Genomic DNA, 24,177 nt, shown 5'->3' with positions numbered 1-24,177 from the left:
ATTTCATTTGGAATTTTGATATTTGGTGATTCTTAAATAAGTAAATAAATTCATAATAAATCTACAAGGAGAAAAAAGATTGTGACTTAACCGAACTATATGGTAATGAGATTTCTGGCAAAAAAACACATGATTCTAGCTATTAAAATTAAAATCTAAAGTATTTAAACCATTCATTTTCTAATTTTTCCGTTTATATGGTAGCGATTTACCGAAAATTCTGGTTTTCGAAATAACTTTAACACACATTTAATTTTTATAAACATGCATTTAGTAAAAAATACGAAACTGAGAAGTAAACTTAATCAAAAATGGTTTTTATGCCATGCTCTAAAGTATCATGATGAAAATTTCCAAATTTTACCACAAATTATGAAACCATATTTTATAGTTAATTTTACAAAAATCATTAGAAAAGCGTTTCGGTAAAAATTACCACTTGTTTTGATGTTTCCATAGAGTCATAGTTACATGGTAAATATTACTATATTCTGTGAGTTTTGACCTTACTTTTTTTCTCAATATATTATTGAAGGAAAAATTTTATGAGCGTTCGCTTCCCAATGAGGTGACCCAGGTTCGAATCCCGGCAAAGGGTGGTTGATAAAAACTCCGCTACACCAACCATAGTGCTGACATAAAAATATCATCAGTGGTAGACGGACCATGAGTTTGAATGCCCCCGGACGAACCGTGGGAGGGTTTTGTGGTTTTTCTCACCCAAATGTGGATTGATTTCGAAAATTCCTTAAGGAAGGCTTGTTTGTCCCATTGCTTGCCTATTGCTTAATGCAGAGGTTCCCTTGTCTTATGGGTTGGGTTCAAAATTACAAGGATACCGAGTCGATCATTGACAGTCGTAAACTCGGGATTAGGTCGGCTGTTCAACGACGGCTATAAAATAAAATAAAAGAAAATTTTGATACAAATTTTGCGATTAAGAAATGTTTAAATAAGTTAAGAAATTCTTAATTATGCTGAAAAACGATGTATTCAATGAAATTGAATGTTAAAATATCGAAATATTTAAGACGTTAGGATATTAAAAATTGTCACGTGAGAAATCACCATCCAATATTTTAAATTTAAATTGATTTTTAGAAAAAATGTTTGACAATTAGTAGCTGAAGCTCCATTAAACTGGTGGTAATATGGCGAACTGAATCACACTTAATTAATAAAAAATTCAAATTAAAGGAAAGAATATAAATCATACATTTTTTAAATTATGCATAAAATTTATGTGTATCTAAATAATATTAAATAGATTATTTTATTTAAAATATAGTAGTTTTTCTCTAAAAAATGAAATAATTCACTTCAAGGCAGAAATGTAGATCATTTAATGTAAAATTGAATATGATTTGCACATTTAATTTAGTGATTTATACTTCATCGCTTACAATTATACTCAGAATAAAAATTTGTGAAAGCTATCAGGATATGATAAAATTCGCCATTTTTTTGGCTATATGGAACACCAAAACGCTCGGCAGTTTTTACAAAAGAGCTTAGGTAATAATTTTGGTAAAATTAACAACAAAATATTGTAAATGTGCTGAAAGTTGGAAAATGAGATTAAATAAAATGTGATGAAATAAACTGGAATCTGAGGAAATTATATAATATAACAGAAAATGATAATAAATGATAAGGAACAGGAAATGATATAAAATGTGATGAGATTTGATAAATGAGGTAAAATTCGGTAATTTTATCATGATACATTAGAGTATGGACCAAAAATCATTTATTCGGTTAAATTCATTTTTCAGTTCAGTATTTTTTTTAAATATAGTAATAAGAACTATAATTTCGAAAACCAAAATTTCTGATGAACCTTACCCATAATAAACGTAAAAAAATAGCGAATGAATAGTTTTTGATTTTTTTAACCAGAATTATGTTGTTTTTTTCTTTTACAAGATAAGTCATTGCCATACATAACGGTAATTTTACTAGAACTGTTTTCTTCGTGCAAAATATTTTCGCTTCAGAATATACTTTAGTTCTGCAGTTATCTAAATATTATTTTACTAGCTACCTCATATTCCTGAATTTTATATTTTATTCAGAATTATTTTAGAGATATTCTTATGCATAATAAAACACTTCTATATGAAAAATAGGAATTATAAAATGTATCAAATTTTAATTTAAGTAATTCAAATTATTAAAAATTCAAATGCCGAATTATCTAGATGAAGCATTTTAAAGTTCATAATACATTATTCTAGTTTGTGAATTCTAATTTTCTTATTAACTTTATAGATAACTCATTTGCAAAAAACATCATTTGTAATCGACACCTTTGGCTATAAATTGCATTTGGATTTAGAATTAAATACGTAAGTATTATTCATACGTATTAATATTATATATATATATATATATATATATATATATATATATATATATATATATATATATATATATATATATATATATATATATATATATATATATATATATATATATTTACTCTCTCGATATTTACGAATGACACTTTACATTTTGTATAATTCAAGTAACATCGAATTATATTTGTCTCATTTTAAATGGTGCAATCAACCAAAATAAAAAATAAATGTTCATGAAAATCACGTCACCGTAAGGTTACAGATTTTCATGAACAATTTTTGTAGATAAATTTTTGATGAAAGTGACTAAATTATTTCTTTTCAGAATTTTTAGACGTGACTACGATTACCATTTTAAAATTTGACTCAAATTCGTAAAGCAAGGGCATAACTACAGATGATGGCTCGTATGCTATAAATGTTTTTATCTTTTTTTCTTATTTATGAGCTAATTTTTTTAAATTTCGGTGTCATTAGAAAAAAAATTAGAATAAATCAAATTAAAAAGATATAGACATTTTTAACATACTACTGTACCACCATCTGTAGGTACGTCATTTTCTTAAATTCAATCAAATTTCAAAAGAATCCTCTCATCGCAGTTTTGGATAAAAGATCTTTAAAAAAAGATCTTTAAAAAAATTATTTTAGCCATTTTTCATCTAAGACATTTTCTACAAAACTTTTACAAAGGAAATCAGTGGCATGATGTGTCAATGGCCAGTGATCGATTTCGCTTCGAATGGGTCATTAGATGTTTAAGTTATAATGGGAATAAATTAATACAATATTCTCATGACAGAAAAACTATAAAACCACATGTAGTATATTTGTTCTAAATTTAATGTATTACAGATTTATTACTATGCTAAAATTATGCATTCGATTATTTTCCTTTTAGTTTCCTGTGTAATTTTCATCTCTTGTCTGAATACATAAATGCCATCAGTTTTTTTTTTTTAATAATATATATTACATAATGCTGATTCGCAATTTCCGACGACTCTTTGAAGACGAAGTTACTCTTTCTTTCGATAACAAAATTTTTAATTTTATCCATATTAATTTTTTAGTACCACACTATAATTAAAATAAGATTAATTCCGAAATAGCATTTGATATTAAAGAAAAATTTATTGTAGTCGCTGTTATCAATGCTTCAGAAACATTTCACCACGTGTGCTTCTCACACTCAAAATGCAAAAACTATTAGGTGGAAGAAAATGAGATTTAGCACATTTTCAGAATTTTTTTTTTTTAAGAAACATTGAATAAGAAGTTGAATAAAAAATTCAGTTTAAAGAAAATTATTTTGAGAAGGATTTTGATTTTTAGCAGTCATGTTCTCTGAATATGTCTGAAGCCGTTAGACAAGTCTGCTTTTTTTTAAATTTCGAATTAGTTTTTGAGTTATTAAATTTCGAATTTGTGTTTTTTTAAAAGTTTTTTTCAATGTAGCAGAAAAACTAATCTCAATAAAATTATGATTTTTTTTTCAGCGAAGTACTTATAAGTCTAAAAATAGCTTTTTTTGCGATGAAATACAGAAAATATAGAATCGCTAAAAAAGTTAGTAAAAGTTCTTTTTTTTTCTTCTGTTTTTTGGAAGAGAACGTGTTCAAGCATAAGACTTTTATTTAAAAGATTTATTTTACATTATTTAAATTAATCTTACAATAATCTTAGATTAAGAAATTTTACAATATTTAAAATAGAAGATTCAACTTTGATCTTTCTGTAAATTAATATAGAGAGGTTTTTTAAAATTTTCTCCTTTTAACCCTAGATTTCTCTTCCATCTGCTAAGCCTTATCTTTTTCCAAAAATACAAATTCCTCAGTAAAAAAATTCTTTTCTTAAAATTCTCTTTGACGATAAAGTCAATCGTAGTTTTATCTATACGATTTCAAAACCATAAACAAACTGCAAAAAAGTAAAAGCAAGTATTGAAAATAATCATAAAATGATTGAAGAAAATGTAAAGACTAATGTAAAAACTGAAACTTCAACTTTCGGTTTCAATTCGTTTGTGATTATGGTGAAAATCAGTTTTATCGACAAAACGGCTTTAAACCGTTAAAGAAGCGGAGAAGTCCGAAAAAACATACGTTTGTTGATACGTTGATTGTCTTAGCCCCCTAATAAATTGAAAATGCATTAACTTTAAAAACTTATTAACATTTATCTAGTAACTACGACCAACAACAATCAAAAACAATTAATTTATTGTGGAAATTGAGACTAGTATTTTTTTATAGTTTTATTCGTATTATATGCATTTAACTATTACATAGACAGATAACGCTGGGGAACAAATTTTTTGTTGCATTTATACAAATACTTGATGTTGCCTAGTTCGGGTGTTGAGTGATCTAAAATTATTTTTGATCCTAAAGCTGCAGATTTTTTTGTTGTTCAAAATAATTTTTAGTTTATTTTTTGTTGCAATGAACAAGTCTGTATAACGGGGGGTAGCGTAAATGCTGTGATACACTTATAGGGGCACATCATCAAGATGAAAATTGCGTAGAAACCCTTGCCCAGAAATGCCATCGTATGCATTTAGGGTAGCTTCCCCATAATGACCTGTTTTTGAACATGCAAAAAAAAAAAAAAAAAAAAAAAAAAAAAAAAAACAGTTTATGACAATGAAGCGCCCCTAACGGTGGCATGAGTTCCTATGCAGTTTGTATACTGATGATATGCCCTAACCCCGCCTAGAAATTTGTCGCACCATTTATGCGATTCCCTGTTATAAATAACGTTTTCAAACTGGTACATTTTGGTAAAAAATAGACTAAAAACGTCAATTAAAAGAACTGCGGTGAGCGAAAAACCGACTGCACATTTTAAATCAGTGATTTGAAAATGTTCCAGGTCTATTAAAAAAATTTCATGCAACAAAAACATTATTCCTCAGTGTAATTTGTAATAAATGTAATATTGAAAGTAAATATTGTACCATATTTCTTAAAGAAAGTAATAAAATTATTTCTAAACATGTTAGTTAACAATAGCCCCTAAATATAGAATTATTCAATTTATGAATTAAATAATTTACTATTTATTCTGACAACAAGAAGTAAGTACTAAGATCATAAATAACTAGATTTTACAAAAAAAGTTCAATTTTTTAATTTAATTAATTTAATTTCTGGTTTTTCACCCTCACAATTTCAAGTATCATTACGTTCCTGAAAATTAAATTTAATTAATTAAAATTAAAAGATTTACGCAAATACAATATTCTTAACAAACAAGTTATAGCGTTAATTTTATTCTTCTAATTTTAATTGTATTTTCTCAACACTTTTGTAAGAAATAATTAAATTATTATGTAATTATCTGTGCATCAAATCAAAATTCGGCCAATCACTAGCTTCAGTATTTATTTTCTTTCGTTGTCTTTTTTTTTTACGAACAATTTCTGAAGAATACAGAAATCACGTCTTTTGGCTTGTTTGTTCCTTTCTTTTGCCAAGTATCAGTGATTTCTAAATTAGTCGTCTTTTTACCTTCTTTGTTCCCCCGATTGAGCTTTAGCTCAGATTCCTGTTTATTGTGAACTAAATATGTCTGATTCGTTTTTCTGATTCTTATCAATTGATCATTCAGTCCGATGCCTTTCGGTAATTCTATCTTCTGTGTATCAGTGTGCATTGCCAATTAAGAAGATAAAACTGCTTTCGGTTTATTGAAATGTACTTTTATTTATTGCGGCTTTGATAGGTAGTGAGATTTAGATAGTTTTCGGAAGAGATATTTAACTTGAAATAATATTAAGATGACTTTGGCTTTAATCACTTCAGGTTTTGTACATAAATTATAATTTCTTGCCTTAGTGTGTTCTAACTCTATCATGAACATTTTTTTCTTTTCTAATTAAAAGACAAATTACGACTTTAATTGATCAAATAAGGTGAAAATAACAAACTATAACAATATTCAGCCAAAATAAAACAAAAAATTAACTAATTGGTCAATTAAAAGGACATATGTCTCAGAGAGGCCAAAAGTGTTAATTTTTTTTAATGCTCAATGAAAAAACCCATGCAGCATGAAGGGGCAAATAAACGTTAAAAATACGTTCGTTCGGTATAAGGTTTTGGACTTAACGTTAAAATTACGTCAATTTCACGTGATGATTTTCACCATTTCTTCATTCGTTAAAACGTATGCGTTAAAATGACGGTATTTTAACGCTATCAATTTTCCCTTTAAATATTTCGTTAAAAATGAGTACTAAAAATACGTTATATTAACGTGTATATTTTACCCATTTTTTTACCGATTTTTAAAAACGTTTTATTAACGAAAAAGTTACGCTTTGTTGCATAGTTATGTTTACGTTAATTTTTTGGGATTATAAACGTAAATTCAATGGTAAAAATGTTTCTAAAAAAGAATGTGAGTGCCCAAGAAGGATATTATTTTACGTCTCTCTTAAATTTGAATAAACTGAACAGTGTAGATTTTTATTACAATTTGTATTCTATTTTTAAATACTTATAATTATTTTTGTTTATTTAAACTGGAGATAAATATTTGTTTGTTGATAATATTGAGTTTGCTCATTGTCAATAACTGACAAGGAAACTATGAGTTTTAATTCTTATGAAACTAAACTAAGATGTGAAATTAAAGAATTTCCAAAATTCTGAATAAAGTAAAAATTTGTTACAACTTGTCATGTAACGAACATAATAACGTAAAAACACATGATTTAAATTTAAATCTTCTTCGTCAGATACAAGAGTCGTGGTGTAGTGGTTAGAGTGTTCGCCTCAAAGGTACGTTGTCCTAGGTTCGGTCCCACTCGGAACTTCGGTGGAATGTTGAGTTCCGGAACTTGCAATTTTTTTATTCAAAGATCATAAATTAAAAAACTTATTTTTTGAATTATGTTAAAATTGATTCATTTTTTTTATATTGAAATTATCGCTCTCCATATGAGTTTTTAAAAAATAATTATAATAAATTACTAAGAAATTTGTCTACTTTTAAATTCCATGTTCTTATTGCAATGAAAGAAGTATTTACTTTATTTTAAAATAATGATTTAATGTTTTTTTCTTACAAAAACTTCATAAATAGTAAAAATAAAATTAAAGTATTTTGAAAAATGTATGAATCTTGTTTCTTTAAAGTAGTATATATATTCATTACTGAAAGAGAAAAAAAGCATACGTATCAAAAGACAGATAAAAAGGAATTCTCATAATTAGTTTTCGTAATAAAATTTAGTGTAGGAAGTTTTAAAATATTTGTTGTTATTAAAAAACGTTTTTACACACAACAACATTTTTACAAATTTATTGAATTTTGCTTTGAATCTTGAATTTTATAATCTAGAAGTTATTTAAATATAAAATCTCAATTGCAATGAGTAAATTATTTATGAAAATCATATATAGTAAAAAATAATATAAATTTATAAAATATAAAAAATAATATAAAATAGCATAAGATATAAATAATAATTGTAAGTTTTGTTGTAATGTCAGAAAAAAATTTTTTTTTAATAAGAGCAAGTAATGATAATTCTTTATTTCTCCGCAAAATATTATTTATGAGTGAGTTTTTGTGTATGTGAAATTAAAGTTCTTTTTAAAATAGTTTGAGCGTTAGTTCGGTTTCTTTTTCCTAACTGTCAGTTTTAGGCTTTCTTGCATTGAATAGCCTGTTTTTTTTTTTTGTTTTTTTTTTCCATATGGGGCAATAATGTTACATAACAGGGAATTTACCTAGGGACACAATGCTTGGAGGGTTTTAAATAGTCAATGCAGTTAAATAAATTGTTTTTAATTATTTAGATCATATAAAGAAAAAAGAAAAAAATTTAAGTTAGGGAAAGAGAAAGTCCCTCAAAAATTTTAGTTGAGACCTTAATTTTGCAATGCTAATACATAGACCCTAAAAAAAAACCACCTTTAAAAAAAAATAAAAAAAAGGATTTAAATATTTGTCTTTTTGCATTTTGACATTAGTGCGACAATTTTTTTCTATGTTCTTTGACCAAGATTTTTTCATTTAAACTTAGTTCCGATTTAATAGGGTCCCGCAGTGGACTGATCGTTAAGACACGGTTCTCATCAGATCACCGAAGTCAAGCATCACTGGCTGCGGTCAGTGTGCGGGTGGGTGACCCACTTGGATCAGTCTGCGTAGGGACCGAGGGTGTGCGGTATTGGTCCTCGTTAAACTGTGCTACCGTAAAGTGCTCGACTTCGCGCGCAGGTCGTTGGGCTACCGAAGCGGGGGTGCCATCCCCTCTGCAGAGGATCAAAATTGTGATGGCATGTCTTCGGATCATCCTCAGGGATGTTTCCCAGATCGTCGCCAATAGCCCATTGTGCAGCTCTAGTGCGACGTAAATCAACAACAACAACAACTTAATTGGGGTTTTAAGGGCCATTCTAGTCCTTGACGGGGACGGTGCTCGATCCTCGACACCACCGAGTACATGCGATATATGTGCCATTAAAATCTGTGGAATCGAGAGGCCTGTGGTCGATCGCATTGCTGTGCCAAATGTACAGGGATCTGGAGAAAATTTCCTACCCCTTCAGATTTAAGTCTAAATGGATGATAAGCCTAATGTACAGCTCTAGTGCGACGCAACTAAAACTCCTACCTTCATTAGTTCGTTGACAAATTATCTGTTTACACTGTGTTATCTGGGAATACAATTTCAACAAAATCTTTTTAATATATACATACATTGCTTTTAAAAGGAAGGCAAATATCAGCAAGCGAAAAAACAGATTCATAAAAATTTCCTTTTTTTTTTTTTTAATCTAAGACACTGAAGAGGGGAAACGGAACGTTCAACGAAAATGGATCCTTCCAGCTAAAATTAAATATAAAATTTTTGATATATTATATGAAAATAACTTGATCCACGGGGAATGTTAACAACTCGACGCCCTTTTTTACCCTTTTTGTTATAATAAAGTTTTCAAATCCATTATATTACCTCTTTTATTTCTTTTTTTCAATTGAAATCGTGATTTAAAACGTGCTTTTTATTTAAATGTGCATTTTCTTATGTAATAAATATTTTAGGAATTTTTTCAAACTATTATTTTTAACACGGTCATCACCAACAACTAAAAATGATACCTAAATCATGAGACCATGCATTTATGCATGCCAATTATCGTATGTAAAATCTTTACCCACGCAGACGAGAAAAACAAAAAATAAGCACGAAATTTGAGAAATAACGTGTAATCACGATATAATAATTAAAATTAACCAGAGATAAATAAATGTACATGTTGATCCCATATTATGTTATTCGATAAAACTTTTATATTGTTGGATGTAGTTAGATTAAATCTTTTTGATTTGATGGGAGACCTAACGTAGAATGTATTCTACAATATCTTTCTTACTCTCATTTCAGATGAAATAGAAATCCTACAATTTATGGTTCATTGATCAGCCTATCTGATGCACAAAAAAATCAATGTACATTGTTAGTTTTACAGTTTTAAAATATAACATAGTTATGTCTCATTTAGTTAAGTTACTATAGTACGATCCTCAAACTATCAAATCTTCGATTGGAAATGAAGTTACTGGTTAGAGGAAGCAAAAAAGTGTAAAGTTTTAAAATAAATAATCACGTATTTTAAATAATCTTGTATGTCTTCCGGAGCAGTTATCTTAATTTATAATATTTATTCATGTTTTTCTTTTAATAATAAATTATTGTTATAAAAATTTTACATTTCCAGAGCATAAAACAACAATTTTTATGAATTCATAAAAATTATAAAAAGCAATAAAATCGGGTTTTTTTTATGTATACAAGCTATTCAAATAATATTATACTAGTTAAAATAAAATACTATTATATCTCTGAAATGAAAATAACACTACATAACAAATAGTAATAATTTTTTAAAAATGTAAAATAGTAATAATTTTTTAAAAATGCTGGACAGTTTTATTTAACTTTATTAAAAATATTATATGAAAGTTATTCTACAATGTAGCATTTTATTCCAGGTTAAATTAGAATAATAATAAGAAAAATAAGATGAAAAATCAAAAATAGACGAGAAAAAAATTGATTCACAATGTAGATTCAAAAGTAATGTTCCACATTGCTTCCAGTTATTTGAGTTTTCGTTTTACAAATGCATTAAATGATACTGAGTTTCAACTTTTCACTCCTTTTCCGTGGGAACAATTTCTACACAGGGACTGCTACCCCTACACTAGACAACGCTTATTTACATTTGTTGCACGCGTGATATAGCTATTCTATAGTGTACTTACATACGCCGAATTCAATGGTAAGTTCTTTTATTCCTTACTTTAATTATTACTATTTAGAATGTTAATTCATTATAATGCTTCACTGTCAAAGAAAGTAAATAATTATTGTAGTTAATTCTGCTTGAAATAAACACAAATATTCTAAGCCTATCATTTGCGAAGTTTAACAAACTATGACAAAACGTAACGATTTTGGAAAAAAGCAAGAGAATTTGTTGATTCTCATTTACTGAGCATAAAATGTAAAGAGATGAAATACAGACCCTTATATACGATTGTTATGCAGTTGAGATATTTTTAATAAAATCATGAATATTTTAAAAGTATTCTGATGGCACCTAAGCTTAATGAAGGAATATTAATCTGAAATAAGTTAAACTAGTTGCGATCTTATGTAAAGAAAATTTCCGTTTTAAAGCTTTAATTATCAAAATTATTAAATTACTGCTGCATTATTTTATTCACCTGGCAAATTTTGTTGCTATAATAAATAACAATTAACAAAAAGTAACAATTATAAGCAATATTCTGAAGATAATACTTAAATGTTATTAATCATGGTTGACTTCACACACCAAAATATGAGTAGAGGGAATATTTTCCATCTGTGATTTGTTGCACCTACTATTGTGGATTTCAAACTTGCATACATTTAAAAAAGAAAACATGTAGAGGTTTGCCAGGGGGTAGTGGCTACAAGATATACCCTTTGAGTTTCTACCCATGTTTTGTTTTCATTGTGATGATAGCCACTGGAAGTTACCAAGACTTGTTGATTATTCTGCCACAGGTGATGATAAACAAATTTTCCAGAGTAGAAAAGAATTTTAGCTGGATTTATAATGTAAATTTTTCTGTTTCACTAATTTTAGGGGATATTTCCGTATCTTACAATACTACAATAGCCAACTATACTACAATACAACTACAATAGCCAAGCTACAAAATGGATGTAAACTTGAAGTTTAAAAAAAAAAAAACATAAATGTTTGCCAGATGGTTACAAGTTATATCTTTGGAGTTGATCCCTTTCTGTGATTTTTTTTCTTTCTTTCAGTTTCTCCGATACCAGAAGTTGCCAACACGTGCTGATTATTCTGCCGTTGTTCATTTCATTTATCCCCTGATTTAATGAATCAAATAAAAGGGGATGTTTCCCTATTTGAACTAGTTTGTGCCAACTAAAAATGTTAAAGCAAAAAAAAAAAAAAAATAAGATTTTGTACTTTGCAAATTTTTAAAAAGAAGTATGTAGTAGAAGTTTTCCTGAGGGTTGCTACAACTTATATTCTTTGAGTTACTCCCATTCTGAGATATTTAATTTTTCGTGGATCGCTGGAAGTTTATGAATATTTAGCCATAGGTAACAGCATAGAAATACTCATTAAACTTTTAATCCCCTATTAGGGTTACTTCTGTATTGTGAGCAGTTATGCCAACTGCTAACTTTTTAAAAGAATATGTAAAGGTGTGCGAAATGTAGCTACGAGTTATACTCTTCAAGTTGATCTCCGTCCGTTAATTTTTTTTAGTTCCTCCTGGTTGCTGCATGGAAGTTGCTTAGAAGATATAGTGATTATTCACCGGCAGATTTTTCTTTCTGTTTTGCCTACTCAGTACGAGATGGCATTTTTATTAGCAAATAAGACGAGACAAGTTTTATGTGTGAAACAGTCCTGTCATATTGTTATTAATTTGAGCTGTCTTATCTACTTACCTACTATTGTCTTATAAAGTATTAAAACTATTAGTTGTTGCATTTTTAAAACAGTTGAGTAGTAGCAGTTGTGATTCATGGCAGTTTCTTTTAACTTTACTTTTTTAAAGAACCGAGGGTTAAACACGCTTGATTGGTGTAAATTAAACAAGAGTTTATAGCAGATGGTTCTTCAGCCAAAATGTCGTGGAAGTATCGTCTTTACAAGCTATTGCAAGAGAAAATCTCACATGGACAAAATAGTCTTTTGACTATTTATTTTGCAACATGATATCTTAAAAAAAAAACAAAAAAACACCCAGTTGAACATTTACTGGAAATTTTTCTTCTTATTTTTGAAACAGTTTTTGAAATTTATCAGCTAACACGATAGGGAAAATAATTGCACTAATTTTCAATATTAAATTATCTTTAGAATTATTCTTATTCAAGCTTTTATTTAAATTTACATTGCTGTTTAAAACTTTTTTAATTCTTTTATAGTTACTGTATTCTAAAAACATGCCTAGGCAGGGGTCTGTCTAGGCCGGATTTACTACCGTTTAGCGGTACCTTCGCAAAATCAACTTTAGGAAAAACAGTAGTTTCACAAAATACTTTTTCTTATAATTTTATTTTTGTATTCCTTAAGAAACGATAAATCCATATTTTTGTGTTGATTTTTTAATATAGTTTTTAATTTTTCACAAATTATATCTAAATTTTCACAAAATAGGTACCTCTCAGAAAAACGTAGACAGACCCCTTGTAGGTGAAAAAGTTCAATTGAAATTTTTATTGCTAGATTTTTCTTTTAAACAATTTTTGTCTTGGCTTTTACTTAGCTTTTTACATTTCTAAAAAACTTTGTTTTTATTAAGTGTATGACACAGTAATTAAGAAGGTTTCTATTGACTTTATCCTTATCTGGAAAATATGATAATTGGAAAGCTGAGATGTAAAGCTTTAAAATTTTATTTTGAGAATTAAAATAGATTTTTCTGTTTTACATTTGTATATAATCTTTTGTTTTTGTTAGTAACACAGCATTTTAATAACATATTTCAAATAGATTATATTTTAGTTAATGTTGCTTTATGGATACTGCTTTGGAGAAAATATTATTCTTAGCATAGAAGCTTTGTTGTAACAATTATGATATTTTTTTTTCTTTCTATTTTACTTTATAACTTTAGTTTTTTTATAAGTATTTCTTGTTTAATTTTTTGTTTTCCTTTTAGCCCATTCCACTAATATAGATAAGCATGGAGTAATTTCCAATTATAAATAAACTTATTTATTCGTAAAAAATATTTATTAATGAATTTTTTTGTAAAAAAATATTACTATAAAAATATATTCTGCATTTCACCATTTTATTTAGCTAACATTCTGCCAAACCATTACTCCTTACCTCTCTAGTTCTGAAGCAGAGAGATTTTCATAGCTGCCAACCCTTCTGCATTTTGCAGAAGCTATCCGCATATTTACTTATTTTAGCTATTTTTTTCTGCTTTTACGCTCAGAAGATAAGATCTTCTGCATTTTACCCGGTCGCCCGATAGCTAGTATTTTCTTTAAGTCAGACTGTATTGACTATACCCCACAGCAATGCTGAATGCGAAAGGGTGTTTTCTGTGGTAAAAAAACTAGGACTCAATTCTGCTCATCAATGTCTGATGAGCAGTCTGCTCGAAAAACTTTTAATAATTAAGTCTAAAGAAGAAATACATTGTTTTGAAAGAATTTTTAGTAAAAGCAAAAGGTGCTACTAAAGGATCTTTGCAAAAAAAAATTTTTTTAATGTAATTCTTTCTCCATAATTTCCATTGAGTTTATATATAGTGCATACTATTATAGTGTAATTAAACTAATTTTAATATGTCTTAAAATTTTATATATTTCCCTTTAATCAAGAATTAATAAATGAATATAGTACCCTCAAGTAGCTGGTCAAAATTTTTAAAAAATTTTTTTACCTTTTCTTGTTTTAAAAAAAAGGGGAGTATTTTTTTAAAAATAAATTTATTAGTAATTAGTATGCAGTTGCGAGCCTTCTGCATTTTTCTTGTCTATCATCTGCATTTTTATAACTAGAGGTTGGCAGCTATGGATTTTTCTCTTGAAAAGAAGAAAATATTGCATTTCTTTTTTACAGAAATATTTGAACATGCAATATTTGAATCATGCATTTTTATAATCAGTTTTTTGGCACACTCAATTTTCACCGATAATATCATAAATCGACGTAACGTTTCGATGATATTTTCGGCAGTTATCGATACTGATTTTCATTTGGTTCTTAACCATCTTGATATGTTTAAACAATATGGAAAACTCGAATCGTGCATTTGAGTATCTATTTTTTAAGGCTATCTATTTATTTTTTTGAAATTCTATCTAATTTTTGGAAGTTATAGATGTTGATTTCTCCTTAGTTTTTAAATCTAATATTTTTTTATACGATATTATTTATTACAACCGAATTTCAAAGTGTAACACGCTTTTGAGCAGTCCAATTTACATAATTACATCATATATTTTTTTTTTGGGGGGGGGAGGGGGCAATTACTACTATGGATTTCATGATATTCAATATTTTTTTATTGTGATGATTATTTACAAAATGTGAAGAAGCAAATAAAGTGTGTGTTTTCCCACCAACAAAATATGAGAATATCACCCATAATATTAAAAAAAAATATTTCATGTTAAATTAAGAAAATCAGTATTATTTTTTTGTTAACACAGCGTATTAGCCATTTTAAATTAGCAACATGTGTGTTTGTATTAAATGTATTTTGCAATTAGATATTAGTGCTGGAGAGTTTAGTCGCAGATAGTTCAAAAACATTCTGCCACAAGATTTCAAATTATCCTTGTTTTAATTTTAAAAAAAACCAATTGTATATATGTTTATATTTATTTATTTATTTGTGTACATCTGCAGTTTTCTACAATTCTGTATATGAGAAATTGAACTTTCAATATTGTTAACTTTAATCAATGATTTTATATCTATGACTATACCTATGATATTTTCTATTTATATGATATATCTGTCTATGATACTTTATTTTTATAAAGTATCATAGTATCACATTATGGGTGATATTCTCATATTTTGTTGGTGGGAAAACACACACTTTATTTGCTTCTTTGCATTTTGTAAATAATCATCACAATAAATGAAATATTAATAATAACTTTTATTTTTATAAAGTTTTTTTTTTCCAATAACTTCTGCACTATATTATAATGCTTACATTAAATGAAAATTTTTTTGATTTCATACTGTTTGAAAACATCTTTTATCTAAATATCTTATTTTTACCAAGTGAATGTTTTTGTGTTTATTATTTGGTGTTAAAGTATTAATGATTAAAATGTTTTAAAACACGATTCATTGTGTATATCAAGGTTGCAAAAAATGCTTACTTTTTTCTAAAAGAGTTAGGCTGACTAGTCTTCATTAATTTATTATAATTTCTTGCATTATACTGTATACATTTAGCATACTTATGTTCAAACTTTTTATTTTAACAAAAACTATTAAGTAAAATTTATGTTAAATGTCTAATATTGCAGAAAACTTATATATCTTGTAAGTTAAGTAGTTCATGCAATGGAAATTATCATTACTACAAACTATATGAATTACAGTTTGACAAAAAAATATATATTTGTTTTCACATCTTTAAATAAGTTAAAGCTTTTTTTGATATATCTGCTCTAAACTTGTTCAAAAAAAATTTATTTTTATTTTTTTGCAAGGGTGTGGAAAGTTGGTAATTTTGTTTTGCTCATATATATATATGCAGCATTCAGAACGATAATTTCTAATTAGTTCCAAGATTAAAATTATTATTTTGTTAAACAATTTTAAGTTTAAAGCTGTTCCTCCGAATTGTTTCTATAGTCCAAAATTGCTATACTGCATTACTCCAAACATTCTGTCATGTTGCTACAATTAACTAACACCATTGTGTTCCTTTCATTTTATCAAATTTTTCGACGAAATATTTATTAAAATATTTCTCCAAAAACTGTGTTTTGTGTGTAAAGTTTTTTTTTTTTTTTTTTTTTAAATTTTTTTATCCTGTCCTTTTAAAGTGGTTTAAACAAATAAGGTATTTACTGCCCCCAAGCAACCTGATAGTAACACACTAGGGTCAAGGAACACAGAACCTATTTTTCCCACCCTGGAAGTTAATGCCCCACAATTACTAAGAATTTCGTTGTGGAAATGAATTTCTAAATCTCCAAACAGCTTTCTAATGTATTTTGGAGTAAAGTGTTAAGTTTTAGCAGTGATTTTCCAGTAATTAAAGAACTTTCAAATTAACCATTTTTTGTTTAAAAAAGCATTAACAGAGGCAATTGTAAAATGTAATTCTTCACTTGAACTAAATAATATATAGTTTAATAAATTACTGAATTTGTTAAAATTACTCCTTTTGTATATTAAAGATACTGTTTGTGTTAAAAGGCATAGTATTTTTACTGTTTTAATAAATGAGAAATTAAAAATTACATAACTGAAACTAATGGAATTGTGTTTCTGAACTACAAAGTTCTTGCAAAATATTCTGAAGAGGAATGAAAATTGCAGCTAAGGAAGGAGCAAGAAAAAAATGAGAGAGGAAAATAAAATTCTGATGATAAGTAAATAAACAGAAAGTATAGTGCAACTTTTAGGAGAACTTCACCTGACAACAGGCACGTGTCGTGGCAAGTACTGTGGTTATGAGAAAAAGTCATTTCAAATAGGGGTGTTTTGTGAATAGTTTTGTCTTGATTTCTGATCACCGGGGGTAAACCAATTGACACCTTTATTTCTCCATTGTTCCCCCATTAGAAATGTGCTCTTACTTGTTACCATAGCAGCCGACAACACCAGACTAAAAGCCTGGAGGAGTTCTCCTCTGAGCCACACAAAAAATAATTTTATGTTTTGTTTATAACTTACTGCTGGCTTCAATGTAAGATTTAGCTAGGATAAAAAAATTTATGAAATACTATTCTAATTCAGATTTGTGCTGTATATGTATGTAATTTTGTCGTGTAATATGTGACTAAAATTTGTAAAATAGATTTTCTTATATCTAAATATTTGGATGTACTCAATCGATATATATTTAGTAGAAATTCCATTAAATTAATAAACAGTTTTAATACTTTTTTTTTTACATTTTATTTAACTCTGTATTTTATCTAGTCAGTATTGCTTCGTTTTAGAAATCTACTGTTGGTTGAAACATTTTAATATTATTGTCCGGCATATTTTTTTTTCATATGCTTAAATAGTTATTTGTTTTCCAGGTACATTGCAGTGAAGAGGTGATACTAACAGCGGGGTGGAAGAAGTTATGAATAGATATATTTCTGATCTGTGGCGATGTGTTATAATTGTAAATCTGTATATTGTATGATAGTTGTAAAATAAATAAAATTTAATAAATCTTATATGATTTAATGTTTTTTTCTGTATTTAAAATTATTAAGTTAACTGCTCTTCTGGATTAAAAATTGTAATTTTTACGAACATATGACTTAGAAAAATTTTAATTTTTGTAAGTAAACAAATCAAATGGTAAATTTGGTTAGTATATATATATTTTTTTACTTCGTGTGTGTGTTAAAGTAAATTTTAGTTAAATTTTTCAAGCTAAAAACTAAAAAATATGCATTTAAAAAAAAAATAACCCAAAAGCATTCTAGAAGAGTAGATAATTTCAAGAAAGCAATTTGGAAGCATGGATTTAAGGAGAGCAGTAGACTTCTTAATTATTAATTTGAACTAAAAAAAATAATATTTTTTCCATAGGGGTTTGGAAAATCATGTAAGTATTGAGTAATTTTTTCTCCTACCAATTCTTTATATTACAAACTTTTAGGCATGAAAAATTTTAAAAATTCCTGAGAGACATGAAACTTCGTAAATAAACTAGTATGTTGCTGTGAAGAGGTAGTAAGATTTGCATTCCATATTCGTTGAGTTATAATTTGAATTGTAAAAATTTATAAAAAGTGTGAGATTAAAAACAAAAAGCTTTTTCTAGGATTCTTAAAAAAAAGCATTAATATTGGCTGTTTTGCGTTGATAAGAATTAAGTTAGTTAGTTTGATAAGAATTAAAAGCTTTTTTTAAATAAAAAATAAATGCTATATTTTTTAGTGTAATTAGTGCAGCGTAAACATTAAAATACGGAATGGTTTCTTCCCTTCTTAGTTAAAAAAATTACAATTATGTTAAAATTGAAATTAATTTAGTTAAATTTACGCGAAAAATTTATTAATTCACCTAACTCAAAATAAGCGTTAAAAATATTGATAATAATACGTAAATTGTACGGATTAAATCCGTTTGTATTTTGGTTAAAATAACGTTAAATGTGCGTTATTTTAATAAAAATAAGCGTTAAAAACACGTAAATATTCATGGTGAAAGAAACGAATTTATAGAACCAAAAATAAACGTAAATAGTTGGTGAGAAAAGCGTAAAATATGCGTTAAAAAAGAAACCTGCTTGGTTAAAATCACGTGAAAAATTGGTCACGAAATTCACCTTGGTCAAAATAAAGGCAAAAATCCGTCATTTTTACGTTAAAAACAGCCCAAATATTAACGTTTTTTTTACTAATTCTAAACTACCACTTGAATCGTAAATAAAACGCTTTGAAAAAACGTTTTTTTGCTTTAAACCTTGTGGCATTTTAACGTTATTTTCACGTAATTAATACTTATCTCTGCTGAAGTCTCTAGAATTATTCATATCTTATTTTATATCTTTTAGATTTGTATATTGTTGAAAAGTTTTCGTCATATCAATGCTTCGATAAGAAAAAATTTTTTGGAGAGTTTTTGAATAAATATTTAACCTAAAAAATAATTAAATATCACATTTTTAATATCATCGACCTCTTACACAAAGTGTTTTACATTTTAGTCACTGTTGTATATGTCTATTGTTAAAATAATTTTTCTCTATGAATGCTTTATGAAATCATCTAGCATTTGTCTGTTTTTACAAGTTTATTATTGTCTATTACCTAAATTGTTTATAAAAACTTTAATGAAAAATTAAATTAAACTGGTTTATTAAAAGAAACTTTAATCTGAAATAATATTTAAGCACAGATTCAAAATAATAAAAAACTAGCATTTAGCTGTTTCCGTATGTATATTTATAACCTTTAACAGTTAAGAGTATGTACAGTGCGTATAATAAAAAAACTGACCACCCTGAATAACTTTTGATCTAACGATCAAATCTTCAAGTTATCATCTTAATGGTTCAAGGGGTGTCCTCAAATATGCTAATTAATTAGTACAGACGATATTTTAAGTTACAAAATCGGACACAAGAAACGTTCTTTCGTTGAATAAGCATGCCTTTTTTCCCGACAGATTTGGATTTCTGACTTTCAAAATATAGGGGTTATCTGCAATCTGGGAAATATGGTCCCAATAGTTTGGTCAGGAGAATGGTCCAAAATTTGGACACCTTAAAATTAATTTTGCTTTTTGTGTATTTCGCCATATCATGAGAACTTTTAAAGCGAATAGAAAATTTTTGAAAACAATTGTAAAATTTGTTTATCCGAAGATAATTCCATACAAAATATAACTTTTAGTAATTTTTCATTATTTTAATAAATAGTCGAAAAAATTTTAAATCATTAGATATAAATTTTTTGCATCATTTTATAGAATGTAATTTTCTATGGAAAAATGCAAATTTTGAAAGAAACTGATCTAATAGTTCTTGAGAAATTGAATTTTAAAAAAGTCGTATAAAAGTCGCCCGGGAACTATTAGATCAGTTTCAATCAAATTTTGCATTTTGTATTGTAAAATTACATTCTTTAAAATGGTGTGAATTCGCCAGTCAATCATCATTGGCCAGTGTTGGAGCCTGGTAGTAGAACAACAAAATTTTTTGCGTTGATTCAATGTGTTTTATTTCCCACAATTTATTTTATTATTTATTTCAAATTAAGTTCAAAATTCATAAGAATAAACCAAGCATAAATATTGCTTGTATTTATCATGGGATCAATGTATTTTTTCGTGAAAATAATCTCGTGTTTCTCCTTAAAGGCTGTTTTTCGGAGACTCCATCGTCATATAAAATTATGATTTTTTGTGAATAATATGCTATTTACACAACTGCTGTAAGTTTGCAACAGTTACTCATAACTGTTAGGACAACTTTAGCCTATCTAGAGCTAGCGATGACTATGCTCGTTCTAAAAAATGGCACAAAGAGTCAATATAGAGAAAAGAACAGTTTTATAAAAATCAAAAGCATTTGTGGTCTATTTTTTTAATATTTAAAAACTTACTTCAATGTTGTCTATCTGGGCTCATAAAAATTTGCCAAAAAAACTGAGAATAAAGCAGGAAATTTGATAATTTTCATCTAGATGGAAATTGTCTCCAAATTAGCGATTTTTTAAAAAAAGTTCAATAACTTTTAACCCCTTTCTTCTCACTCCCGTGAAAATAACGGGGTGAGGTTTCGCCCTCTATTTCTCGCTCCCATGAAATTTCCGGGTTGGAGTGTTCAGTAGTAACGAGCCAATAAGAATGAAACTAATTCATTTCTTTTGCCAGGAGAACATTTTATTTCTCATTTTACACACAGTTCCAGGATATTTTTAAGGTAATTGTAGATAGTTAATTTATTTTAAACTAGATGTCAGCACTAATCAAATACGTGTATTCGACAAAATAGGCACTTTTATGACAGTTTTCTTGAAAATTGTTCGTTCTAAAGTTCAGATAATTCTTCACGACAAGATGATATATCTCGTTTAAAACCATCGCCTTTCTGCAAGTGTAAGGCACTTAAACTGTAGCCATTTTTCATTTTCCTTGGAGACAGAGCCTCGAAAAACCATGTTAATAAAAATTAAAAGCATATAAGATCTCATTTTTACCAAAATTAAAAATTTGACAAAAAATATTCCTCATGTGATTTCTAGTTTCAGATATTTTCCCCCTTTTTAATGGTTCAATGAATCGAAAAGTTTTCCCTTCCCACACTAGCTTTTTTGACCGAATAGAAAAGAATCAATAAGGAATCTATTCTGACACCAAAAATTGTTATCACGGCTAGATAATCTTGGCACGTTGGCGAATAAAAGAAGCCGAAAAGAGCTAAATTATATATATGCACAGACATAAATAAAAATTGTTCTGATACAAAAATCTTAAAATATATTTCTACTACAACTTCATCGCGCGTCGCCTTTTTTCGTTTCATTTCTTGTTATGCATTCGTTTTCAGAATATGTTTTGAATGTAAATACTTTTTTTTCCTTCAATGCATTGAGAAAAGAATATTAAAAATGTTTTCGATAAAAAGGATGCATCGTGGTCTTTTGGTTTTTTGTACGAGCATTGCTTCTCAATTCAAAGTTTTTTGAATGGAAACTTTCTGGGCGCATCGTAGTAATGAGACGTTATAAGTTGAAAAATCCGTTCTAAACTGTGTTGAAATTTGTGAAATGGCCCCCAAAATCACCAAGTAAGATAAGAGTTTTTAAAAGGGCTTTTAGCTAAATTTAAGGTAAATAAATATCATAAATATGTTAAGTAGTTTTTTAGTTTTTCAAAATAAAAATATGATAATGCTTTATTAGAAAGAACATATAATTACAGCGCTTTATAAAATATCGTTTTCGTTTCATTTTTAAGATACGAATAGGAGCGAAAAATTAAGATAAGAATAAAAAAAACTGCTTTTAGTTTAATATAAGGTTAATAAATGTCATAAATATGTTAAATTGATTTTCAATTTTTCAATTTAAGATGTGATAGTTTTTCTTAAAAAGAATAAGTAATTTAAACCGTTTAAAAATATCTTTTGTTTTTCTTTCTTTGCATGTAACTAAAATACAAGCCCAAAGACAAATTCTAATCCAGCAGAAAATGTAATTTTTTCTGTAAGTAATAAATACGCAAAAGCTTATTCTGTGTTAAGTATTTATAACTAAAAGTGTTTTTAAAGAGTTTTGAGATGGATCTGTTCCAGACTAATAGTGACTTATTTGTTGTTACTGTTGTCTTCCGCCATTACGGTAGAGGGGGTGCGATTGTTCTTGCTTTCCAGTGACCCCATCTATGGCCAAGAATTCGACTTCTGCCACAGTCATACGTCACACCCGTTTATAGGGCAGACCCATTCATACATTCATTCATACAGATCGTAATTTTGACCTGAACCGGAGAACTATCAATCTCCAATTCATTACTCCCAAAAGTATTGATTTGTTTTGGGAACATTGACGACTTCGTGACCCAGCGGATTTGACCACCAGTCACTATATGCTACACGGGGAGTCTTCGGCCTGCTGGATTCGAACTGCCGTTCTCACAAACAGGAGTCCAGCTCTCAGCCAACCAGGCTTTCCCGGCCATATTGATTTATTTAGTAGGTAAGTTTAAAGATAAGTGAAATAAACTATATAACGTAAAATTCAATAAAACGTCAAGCCCCAGGTTTACCATTCAAACATCGCATTCAATAAAGTTAAAAATTCAATAAAGTTAATGCATTCAATAAAGTTAAAAATTCACTTGTCCATCTGCTCTCCAATTTCAACCAGGACCACACAAAAGAAAAATTAAAAAATGAAATAATAAAGGCTTCTCAATAAGAGTTCAAAAGCATAAATAACGGAAAAATTTGAACCTTTTTTTCCTCCTTTCTAACGAAATCCAACTTTCGCGTATGTATATACATATCAATTAACCAATCAGATTTATGAATTTTGGAGTAGACGGCGAAAAGTTTAGGCAAAAAGTAGTAGGTTGACATATCTCCCCGAAATATCTTTCAGAAACCCAGTTTAGCGAGATTTCAAAAAGTCGCTTATCGAGATTTCAAAGAATCGTCACGGGATGAGCTATTCTATGATCAACCCTGTTCTCTCTTTTGTAACTAATTAATCGTCAGTATACTATTTGCATTTCTTTATTTAAATATGTTTTCTAATATTGATCTGTTTTTAATGCCGAAAAATCAGTTAAAATAATTTTTAAAATAAGAAAAAAAATATTAAGCATTTTCTTTTCTTCTTTCTTTTAGGAATCTATTTGCCCCAACATTTGTACAGTTAATTTATTCTGAAGAAGAATTGCCCATCGCAATTAAAGAGGTGATATTTTGCTTTCATTCAAAACTTAAAAAACTGATACTTTTCTCAATTATCAATCAATTCCTAAGGAATAAAGGTGACATAATTTGGTGATAAAAGAACTAAGAAATTGTTTAATGGGACTGAGAACTTTCTAAATTTTAAAAATGAACTTTTTCATTTATTAATGTTGTTTTAGTTAGCGTATTACTGCTAAAATGGGTATAATTTAGAAAACCTAATTATTTTCAGGTTAACCGTACGTATTCAATGTACTTTGTATGAAAACAAAAATATTAGAAATTTATGACATTATTATTTATTGCAGTTACTTAAAACTGTGTTATCGCAACATATTTTAAAAAAACTGGCAATTTAAAATTTAAATTTTTTTAATCTCCTGAATTAAAAGAAAATGACGAAACACTAAAACTGTTACTTTCTAGTTATTAACTATACTATAAATTATTTCTAGAAACTAATATTTGAACGTATTTTCGGACAGCTGAATACCTAATATTCAAAAGCATCATTTGTAAGCAACATGCTCTAAATCTAATTCTAAACATTTACAATTTGTACAAGCTTATTTTTTTCCTGAAAATGATTAAAAGTTTTAATTAAAAGAATAAAAAGCTTTTTTGTTTAAAAAAACTGAATCAAATTATATTAGAGAATAATTGA

General features: G+C 27.7%; 1 protein-coding gene across 1 annotated transcript in view; it reads left to right on the top strand.

The window, feature by feature from the left end:
* The window catches only part of LOC107447116 (zinc metalloproteinase-disintegrin-like VLAIP-B), a 94,150-nt gene that overhangs the window by 7,961 nt on the left and 62,012 nt on the right, over nucleotides 1–24,177 (top strand). The window contains exons 3-4 of the mRNA XM_087152042.1: nucleotides 2,272–2,348; nucleotides 23,445–23,514. Of these exons, the coding sequence (XP_087008168.1) occupies nucleotides 2,272–2,348; nucleotides 23,445–23,514 (147 nt within the window). The remainder of the gene's footprint in view (nucleotides 1–2,271; nucleotides 2,349–23,444; nucleotides 23,515–24,177) is intronic.

This window comes from Parasteatoda tepidariorum, chromosome 9, assembly GCF_982258835.1.
Source record: "Parasteatoda tepidariorum strain Cologne lab strain chromosome 9, Ptep-v5.0, whole genome shotgun sequence".
NCBI lineage: Eukaryota > Metazoa > Arthropoda > Arachnida > Araneae > Theridiidae > Parasteatoda > Parasteatoda tepidariorum.
The sequence above is the reverse complement of the archived record's forward strand: the minus strand, read 5'-3'. Positions and strand labels throughout refer to the sequence as shown.